We start from the raw sequence: 9949 nt of genomic DNA on the forward strand, positions 1-9949 counted from the left end.
TCGAATTTAAAGTTTTGATTAAAATTCTAAATTTGAAGTTTTGAAGTTTTTTTTGTAGAGCAAAAAACTCTATATTTAAAGTTATAATTGTTTTTTGCAGATGCTGTAAAAAGACGTTTCTATTGTTTTAACCTTTCTCTCTCTTAAAATGTAATATTTTATTCATTTTTCTAGGTAGAGACTTAAACTGTTGCTGATGCTCTAATAGATCTCATTTTTATGTTGATATAATATTACATGAGGTACTGAGGCAAGAGATTTTAAGGACACCATTAGTGGTAGTCCCTTAATAGGTTTCTGATAATAAAAATAACAAAAAGTATTGAAAAGGAAGGAGAAAGAACAGCAAATCATAAGAATCGATCAGCCGTAACCTCGTTAGTGGTGGAATTGTTTGAAAATAATTAAAATATAGTAATAAATATAAGAGAAAATTACTCAAACTAAGTCTCCTTTTCAGTTAATTACTAATCTAACTCTCGTCTAACGACATATGTTAACTAAAGGGGTAAAAGATGGATTAACCCTCTATATTGTTATTTATTTCCATTTAATACATTAATATAATAAGAAAATATAAAATAAAAAAACCCATTAATAAAATAACAACACAGGATATGTTTGAGTAAAAAAAATTAGGGTTTATGGTTCCATTGTCGACGAACGTAGACTGCCTCTGAGGGCTTTCGATTTCTCCATTCCTCCGACTTGCCTCGTGTTCACCAGCGTGAAGAGCGTCATCTTGGACAGGGAGAAACACCTTACTCGGACAATCCAGCTAGGTTTCGGCAGCTCTTGTCTTCTCCGCTAGTGGAGCTTGTCCCCCGGTTAGATTCACAGTCGTAATTCTCTGACCAATATTTATTTCTGGTTTCAGTCTTCCTCTCAGATTTGAATGAATTTCAAAACAATTAATCTTGTTCACAGTCACAGTGGTTTTAGGTTCCGAAAAAATTTGAATCAGTTCTAGTTTGTCCTCAATGTGAAGTCATAAAACAGTATTGATTTAGATTTTTCATTGTTTGTTTGTCAATTTAACATCTATCAGTTCATTTTAGTCAGTGTAACCAACTCTTACATGTTATATAGTGAATATTTATTTGTTATTTATATGCATTTCTCTGTAGTTATTTCATGCTAATGTTACTTTGAACTTTCCATTGCTAGATATGGCCTCAGCTAGCACTACGACTAATTATCCACAACGACTTTACAAAAGAGGGAAAACACCTAACCAACAAAAGAGTATGAGTTACTATAGTTATTTGTCAAATTTTCAAATGGTGGAAGTAGGAGTAGGAAACGACGCATGAGATGCACTGAAGAAGTCATCAGTTGGAGTTTTTCCTAGATTTTACGAGCTTGATTTCACATGGTATGCAAAGGTTGTTCATTACCTCTTAACGCATCAGCTGGTAGTTAGAAAGAACTACGAGATATGGTCGTTACAGCGACTTCTTCGGCAGCTACATCATCTTCTTCTTCCTCCAAATCTATATCCTTAAGTTCAAGACAAATTCTCATCGGTTCGGTCTTTAGTTGCTCCAAAAATCCAGAAAATTGTCTTTGATTTCCGATATCTATAGGCAGTGTATTTTGTGGTAATGTCAACAAAACGTTTTTTGGATACATGTAGCTCAATTCCACCTTGTAATATTGTGTATCGACTTTGTACTCTCTGATCACCATTTGAACAAAATATTCATAGCAAATCCTATCATTTACTTCTGTAACTTTTCTCTCTTTTTTCTTGTCAACACCAAATAGCCATCTAGTTTCTTGATATATCCATTTACCACATGTAAGAGTAAGTTGCCCCATCTGTGAAAAAAAAAAGGAGAATTGATGGAAAGAAAACGTAAACAGCGTAAGAAGAAGAAGACAGCTTCTTGATATATCCATTTACCACATGTAAGAGTAAGTTGCCCCATCTGTGAAAAAAGAAAGGAGAATTGATGGAAATAAAACGTGAACAGCCTAAGAAGAAGAAGACGGCTTGACGTAATAGGTAACGGACTTGATTAGATTTGTTTAGATTAGGGTTTGATTCAATTTTATTTCTGGTCTAAATTAAGTTATGATTTGGTTTACACAATTAAATTATGATTTGGTTTAAATTAAGTAATGGTTTGGTTTTCACATTTAAATTATTGTTTGGTTTAAATTAAATCCGGTTTACATGGTTTGTCACGATTTTGGTTAATTGGTTAAAATTATATAAGTCTGTCTTCAAAAAGACAAAAAAATCTGTGGTCAAAAGTAAATAAATCTGTTGAAGTTTGTTAACTAAATCTATTGAAAAGAAATAAATCGGTTGGAAGTCTATCAAAACTAAATAAATTTGTGGGCAAATGAAGACAAATCTGTGAAAACAAAAATTAGTTTGTCAAAAATAAATATATAAATAAATATGTGTCTGAAGAGCAAATAAATCTATCAAACCTTAAATAAATCTGTCAACTTTAGATAAGTCTGTATCTATAAGAAATAAATCTGTTAAAATTAAATAATTATGTTGCCAAAGAAAAATAAATCTATTAAATATATATATGTGAAAATCAAATTAAGTCTATGGATTTTAAATAAGTTTGTGGCAATATAGAAATAAATTTATGGTTAATAAGTCTGTTGCTTCGTGTAACGTGAATCAAATAAATCTATCAAATGGCAAAACTGTAATTATAAAAAAAATTAAGAAAATTATATAAATGGCAGTTTTGTAATTATCGTTTTACAGAACAAAAGGTCTAAGGGCATTATAGGTATCAAAACTAAACCAGTAATTAAAAAAATATTAGAACTAATCTAGTAATAAACTGATAAATTAGGTCTACATTAATTTTTTTCCCATATATATAAATGTTATTATTTTACTTTTATTGAGCAACAACCCTTCCTATCTTATAGAAAAGGATCCCATGATCACTGCAATCTTTTTTTTTAAGTAGAAAATAAAGAGAATCACTGTAATAAAACATTTTTAGAAACAATCACTGCAGATCCAACCATTGCAGATGCATGGTCGTAATTATAGGTTCGAGTCAAATATCTTGATTTCCTTTATTTGAAAATACATTACCTTAGACAAAATTAAAAAATGAAAACTAGTCAAACATAGCAGTTAAAAAAACTAGTCAAACATAGTGCTATATATAGCTTTTCCATTTCTTCATCGTATATAAATAACAGACTTATATTCATCCTTGAAGAAACAAAACTAGTTAATAAAATGTCTAGAGCATTTACGATGGATCTTATCGTGAATCTCGTACCTCTTTTGTTCTCAGCAGCCCTAGTTTATTCGGATCAAAGTACAGTGCCTCTCAAATCTTTCAAGGTCAGCTTTAAAACAAAGCTTGAGACACTCCCTTTCTTTCTATTATTTTGATCTACAAAACTTGTCATTTCTTACAATTTGATCCTTCATTTACTATATGTAGTTTTTTTTTGATAATGTGAGTGAAACAATGTATTTATCATGTATTTTTAACCTTGATAGATCAGTGAAAATGTGATATACGATTGCATTGATATTTATAAGCAACCGGGACTTGATCATCCCTTGCTCAGAAACCACAAAATCCAGGTAAAACGTTTTACAAATATATCTCGCCTTCATTTATGGTTTTATAAAATATAAATTCAATTCAAATAAACAAATATTGACTATAACATTTATTCTTTGGAAAAGATGAAACCATCATTTTCACCACATGATTCAACGAATAAAACTGGCAATAACGCGACATACAAAACGAAAATAGCATGTCCATATGGAACTGTTCCTATACTGAGAAATACAAAGGAATTCAACACTGATGCACAAATTTTTGCCGAAAAGCATTTCAATCAGATTTTAGCCGATGGGCTCGATCCTCTAACACATGTAAGCATTCAACTTTTCTCCTAATTCTGTAAATCAACTATTATATATATATGTGTGTGTGTGTGTGTGTGCGCGCGCGTGTGTGTGTGCTCTATAATAATTTATTCTTGGTAGATTGCTGGAGTAAGGTCGGAGCCTGGTCCATATCGTGGTGTGCAAGCCTTTTTTAAAGCATATAACTTAGACCTCAGAGACGATGAAGCGTCCTATAATCAGATATATATAGGGAGTGGACTTAATAACGGGGCCAATTTTTTGATGACAGGTTTAATGGTAGGTTTTACATTTAATTTTGGTTTCTTTCTCAGTATATCCATCAATTATCTGGACAGTGCTAAAGTATTGCAGTCTTTTCTAAATACAGATAAATCCAAGTTTATATGGAAACGACAGTGTCTGGACATTTGGATTTTTTCAGGTTTGCATTTGAAATGTTAAGAGCTATATCACATATAACATGAAACTGTAAATATTTATATCGAAGTTTTAAAGTATCAAATTTCTGAGTATAATGGTTTATGGGCAAAGATAGTTTGAGTAATTTAGGCGTCTAAATACATAAGACCGGACCTATATACGATTTTGATAGGGTAAGGATGATTTTGATAGGGTAAGGATGGAAAAGGATGTTACAATACTGGATGTCCAGGGTTTATCCAATTATCGCCACGAAATCCCATAGCCTTTCCCGTAGGAATGAAGCCACTAGAAGCTGGCAACATACATCCCTTCATCCATCAGGTATTTTACATGATTTGAAATACTTCATTTCCAATTAAAATGTTTTAATTTTGTTGAAAATATTGTCACTATCATTTAAACATAATCATTTAACTAGTTAGATTTAAATTATTACCGTTACCTTTTAACATTCATTGCGTTTAAATCAAAACTATGACTTCATTAGTGCAAACACTGATTGTAAATGTGTTTTTATTAACAAATGATATTTACTTTTCCTGGTAATGTACACCAAAAGGATAATCAAACAGGAAATTGGTGGCTTTCAACCTTGGGTTATAATTCATTTAAAGTAGATATCGGCTATTGGCCAAAAGAGCTATTCAACCTTATGGATAATGGTGGAAATATTGTTGGAGCTGGAGGTGTGGTTCATGCTTCTCCATTTGGTTCAAGCCCTGCGATGGGTCATGGTCAATTTCCAAAACAACCAGTACCTTTAGATGGATCACCAACTTTTTCAGATGTTAAAGTCATGAATTCTAAGTATGAGTCACATAGAATGGATTATTTTCCAATAGAGAAGTTGTTAGACAGTCCCCAGTGTTATGGGATAGAAATTGGGATAAACGAACCTCCTCATCACGATCATCGTGGTTTCTTTTTTGATGTTGGTGGTCCGGGAGGAAACACTTGTTGAATTTGATATTTGTAATTTCATTTATACCCATGATATTTAATAAAACTATCATTTTATAAATTAGTAATATTGACACTGTAAACATTAATGCAAAAAGAACGCACTATTTCTTTTCTTTTTTTGTTAAAAAAAGTGATTTCATTTCTTTCCCAAAATCAAGTATTGTAAATAGTTTTTTTTTTCATTTTGCTAAGATAGAGGATTTGGGTGATTCAGTTTGGGACTAGTTAATGAAAAGTGTAAAGGCCCATCAAAAGCCCATCAAGTACACTACTGACCAGTGACCAAAGTAAAAGCTAGTGAGAGAGCCATTCCAGGCTTGCCATCTCCGCCGTTTGTTGCTGACACTCTCCTCCTCTTTGCCTTCCATCTCGATCATCGTCCCTAGTCATGTCGGAGAAAGGAGGAAAAGGGTTCAAATCTTCTCTCAAATCCTCTTATGGTATCGTATCTCTAAACCAACTTTCATCAGATTTTCTTACCTTCTTTGTCGGACATCGTCTTTAACTCGGTTTTGAGGGTTATAGGACCCGGCAAGGATGATAACGCAACCAAGTCCAAGAAGACAAGGAAAGTCCAATTTGATCCTCAAGGTTTGCCCTTTTCGCTTCCTTCCTCATAAAGTTCCCAACTTTATCCTGTGATGTTCAACTTTAGGCCCACGAGAGTCCAAGTACACGTTTCTTCAAGACTCTGATGAACAGATTCAAGGTTCTTCTGCTAAAGGTACAAACTTTCTTCTTTGTTTGATTGTGTCTCGTTTGCTTAAACTCTTACCTTCTTGGACTATAGGTGGGAAGGGAAGCAAGGCTAGGAAGAGTACTCTGTCTAAAGAGTCTCAGCCGCTTGAGCTTAAGACTGATAAGGGTTTAGTGCATTCTGCTACTTTCTCTACCAAGGCCCCCCTTTGTTCTGCATGTTAATATATGTGTGATGGTGTTTGCAGAGCTTCCGGAGAATGCAAAGTGCTTGATGGATTGTGAAGCTTTTGAGATTCTGCAAGGCATCAAGGAGCAAATGGCTGTGCTATCTGAAGATCCTAGCGTAAAGCTTCCTGTGTGAGTAACAACATTCACGGCATTGTGTTCTGTTTTCCGTGCGGGAAAGGTCTTTGGATTCTCACTAATGTGTGGTTTGTTTTCAGGTCTTTCGACAGAGGACTGGAGTATGTGAAGTATGGTCGTTGCTACATGAATCCTCAGTCTGTCAGACAGATCCTTGAGTATCCTTTTTTAGCTGTCTTCATTTATCTTTGAGGCAGATTCATATTCTGTGTTTATAACTTAACGAGTATGATATCAGGCCTCTGAAAAAGCATGGTGTTTCTGAAAGCGAGGTACTCAACTTAACCAAAGAGCTTTGATTCATTCAGACAATGAAGCATGGTGTTTCTAACTTTTGTGTTGTGTTTTGCAGATGTGTGTGATTGCCAATGTCTGTCCAGAAAGCATTGATGAAGTCTTTGCTTTTGTTCCATCCATGAAGGTATGCATTAGCGCTCGGTTCTTATGCTTTCTGTGTATATGTTTCACTTTCATCTGTGAAAAATGCCAATCTGAGTTTATTTGTTTGGTGCATTTTTGGTTTGTGGATTTATATAGGGAAGAAAAGACAAGATCAGTGAGCCCTTAGAAGAGGCATTGATGAAGCTCTCCAAGCTCAAAAGATCTGCTTAATAGTAACTTAAGGATGTTTAAGTTGGGCTTGGGTTTTTTTCTTTTGGCATGATAATGAATCTACTACGCAAGGGTCGGGTGTTGTAAATGATCTAATGATGTGACAACAACATTTGATGTAAGTTTTAATCGTTTCCTTACAATGCTATGGAATGTTCTTAAATCATCAAGCACATTAACTCCTGTCACTTGAGTTCATTCAACAACAGATGTCAAACTGAAATCTAGTGAAAGAACCAAAAAAAACTAGAAACTGGAAATACCTATGCCACAGAAAGGAGTAAAATTAAATGGCAGTAATGTGTAGCCTAGTTTCTTCTTCAAAATCTGGACAAGCTTTAGCTACTTCTACAAGATGTCCTTACACAACCAACTGCTTGGTCCTGCACTTTTCACACCTCATACACACTTTCAGCACCATGATTTGTTGATCCCAATGACAAAATCTTGTTAACTGTAGTTGCTTAGCTTATCAAGATGAAGAAACCAACTGATATCAATGACTTAGTTAAAGAGAGGTACATAGTTCTCTTGTGATTTTGACTATTTGGCAAACCTCTCTTTTATGGGTTCGGGTACCCATTTGGATTCAGTTCTGGTCTATTCGGATTTTCGAGATCAAAGATTTCAGTCTCATTCGCGTATTTCTAAATTTCGGTTCGGGTTCGGATAACCCGTTTAAATTATTTTTAAATTTTAAAATTCATTATATACTTTAATTTTCTCAAAATCTATAAACAAATAATATATTACATATAAATTGAACAACATATGTCAAAACACCTCAACTTAACATATAAATTAATTTGATTTGAATATTTGGATAGATGATCAATAGATATTTTAAATATTTTTGGTGTTTTGAGTATACTTTAGCTATTTTAGATATTTACTTTTGACAATTGTATATGTTTTCAAGTATAATTTCATGGGCTTGCTATTTTATTGAGATGAAGTTTAAAAGAAAAGATGAGAGAAATGGAAATTCAACACTGTCACAAGTAAAGATTAGGTTTTTTCTTACTACAACTTGTTTATCTATCAAAATAATCTATTGTATTTTGATTATTATTGTGTGTTCAAATTTTAAAAACACTAAATATATTTTAAAAAATATATTTATACAAATGTTTTTGCTTGATTATTGTTTAACTATAAAATGTATTATATCTTAATTTTAAAAATTTTATATTCGAAAATAATATTTTCAGATAATAACACAATATATCTAAGAATAATATTACTTTTTAAAATACATTTATGAAAATTGGTTATATTAAATTATAACTAATTGTCTAATATAATAGATAAATCTAATAATAGTTATATAAAATTTATTTTAATTATAAAATAAATTAAATATAAAATTCATTATGGATAATATTGATATTAACCACTAACTTTTAACATAATCTTTTATAATAGAAAATATTATTTTCAGATAACAACACAGTATATCTAAGAATTATCTTACTTTTAAAATTATATTTTTGAAAGTTTATTATATTGAATTATGATTAACTATTTAATATAACATATCTATCTATACTATTATTTGCGAAGTAATTTTTAGCAACGAAGCTCCTACGTTAAAAGTTAGAGTGGTTAATATCAATTATGCCCTTAATAAATTAAATATATAAACTAATAAAAAATAAAAACGAATTTGACTTTTTAATAATATAAGTGATTAAAAGTAAGAATTATCCAAATCTATACTATTATTTGCGAAGTAAATTTTAGCAACGAAGTTCTTACGTTAAAAGTTAGAGCAGTTAATATCAATTCTACCTTTAATATAGCAACGGAGCTCTTACGTTAAAAGTTAGAGTGGTTAATATCAATTATACCCTTAATAAATTAAATATATAAATTAATAAAAAAATAAAAACGAATTTGAGTTTTTAGTAATATAAGTGATTAAAAGTAAGAATTATCCAAATCTATACTATTATTTGCGAAGTAAATTGTAGCAACGGAGTTCTCACGTTAAAAGTTAGAGCGGTTAATATCAATTATACCTTTAATAAATTAATAAAAAATAAAAACGAATTTGACTTTTTAATAATATAAGTGATTAAAAGTAAGAATTATCCAAAATCTAAAAATATATTTAAAAATAAAAAGATAATTCATGTATATATTATAATAAGATAATTCTTATTATATTGTGCTGTTATCTTATATATTGTATTGTTATCTTGAAATAATATTTTTCTATTATAAAAATTGAAAATTAAGATATGAAATTATTTATAATTAAATATTAATAAAAAAGCATTTGTATAAATAAAAATATTTGTCATATATAAATAATTTGATGTTTGATTTAATTTTAAAAAAATATAAATAAAAAATTATCATTTTGATTTTTTAATTAATAAAACATAAAATAATAAATATTCACAAAAAATAAGCCCGCTTGTGCGGGCAAAACTCCTAGTAAAGTAAAATTTGTTTTTAATTATATATAAAATTCATTAAGGATAATATCGATATTAACCATTTTAACTTTTAACGTGAGAGTCCAATTGCGGTAAACTACGAAGTAATTTTTAGCAATGGAGCTCTTACGTTAAAAGTTAGAGTGGTTAATATCAATTATACCCTTAATAAATTAAATATATAAATTAATAAAAAATAAAAACGAATTTGACTTTTTAATAATATAAGTGATTAAAAGTAAGAACTATCCAAATCTATACTATTATTTGCGAAGTAATTTTTAGCAACGGAGCTCCTACGTTAAAAATTAGAGTGGTTAATATCAATTATGCCCTTAATAAATTAAATATATAAACTAATAAAAAATAAAAACGAATTTGACTTTTTAATAATATAAGTGATTAAAAGTAAGAATTATCCAAAATCTAAAAATATATTTAAAAATAAAAAGATAATTCATGTATATATTATAATAAGATAATTCTTATTATATTGTGTTGTTATCTTATATATTGTATTGTTATCTTGAAATAATATTTTTCTATTATAAAAATTGAAAAT

The 9949-nt window shown here is 30.3% G+C and overlaps 2 protein-coding genes across 2 annotated transcripts; both read left to right on the forward strand.

Moving 5' to 3' along the window:
- Positions 1-6: 6 nt before the first annotated feature.
- Positions 7-5494, forward strand: LOC106365373. Its single transcript, XM_013804820.3, has 7 exons — positions 7-3337; positions 3500-3586; positions 3692-3886; positions 4001-4159; positions 4251-4304; positions 4496-4627; positions 4866-5494. Exons 1-7 carry the CDS (start codon positions 3230-3232, stop codon positions 5265-5267), a joined length of 1137 nt encoding a protein of 378 aa, XP_013660274.2. The 5' UTR covers positions 7-3229; the 3' UTR covers positions 5268-5494.
- A 59-nt stretch (positions 5495-5553) lies between these two features.
- LOC106454364 (DNA-directed RNA polymerases IV and V subunit 4-like) lies at positions 5554-7106 on the forward strand. The gene is made up of 9 exons (XM_013896495.3): positions 5554-5709; positions 5795-5860; positions 5925-5993; positions 6060-6134; positions 6214-6325; positions 6412-6489; positions 6570-6603; positions 6684-6752; positions 6869-7106. The coding sequence occupies exons 1-9, from the start codon at positions 5658-5660 to the stop codon at positions 6941-6943; spliced, it is 630 nt and encodes a 209-aa protein (XP_013751949.2). The 5' UTR covers positions 5554-5657; the 3' UTR covers positions 6944-7106.
- The last annotated feature ends 2843 nt before the right edge of the window (positions 7107-9949 follow it).

Source organism: Brassica napus, chromosome A2 (genome assembly GCF_020379485.1).
Source record: "Brassica napus cultivar Da-Ae chromosome A2, Da-Ae, whole genome shotgun sequence".
In the NCBI taxonomy this organism is placed as follows: Eukaryota; Viridiplantae; Streptophyta; class Magnoliopsida; order Brassicales; family Brassicaceae; genus Brassica; species Brassica napus.

Coding starts and splice junctions, on each gene's coding strand:
- LOC106365373 (XM_013804820.3), top strand. CDS start 3,230: ATGTCTAGAGCATTTACGATGGATCTTATCGTGAATCTCGTACCTCTT. Junction 3,338..3,499: donor TGCCTCTCAAATCTTTCAAG/GTCAGCTTTAAA, acceptor TAACCTTGATAG/ATCAGTGAAAATGTGATATA. Junction 4,628..4,865: donor TACATCCCTTCATCCATCAG/GTATTTTACATG, acceptor GTACACCAAAAG/GATAATCAAACAGGAAATTG.
- LOC106454364 (XM_013896495.3), top strand. CDS start 5,658: ATGTCGGAGAAAGGAGGAAAAGGGTTCAAATCTTCTCTCAAATCCTCT. Junction 5,994..6,059: donor TCAAGGTTCTTCTGCTAAAG/GTACAAACTTTC, acceptor CTTGGACTATAG/GTGGGAAGGGAAGCAAGGCT. Junction 6,490..6,569: donor TCTGTCAGACAGATCCTTGA/GTATCCTTTTTT, acceptor GTATGATATCAG/GCCTCTGAAAAAGCATGGTG.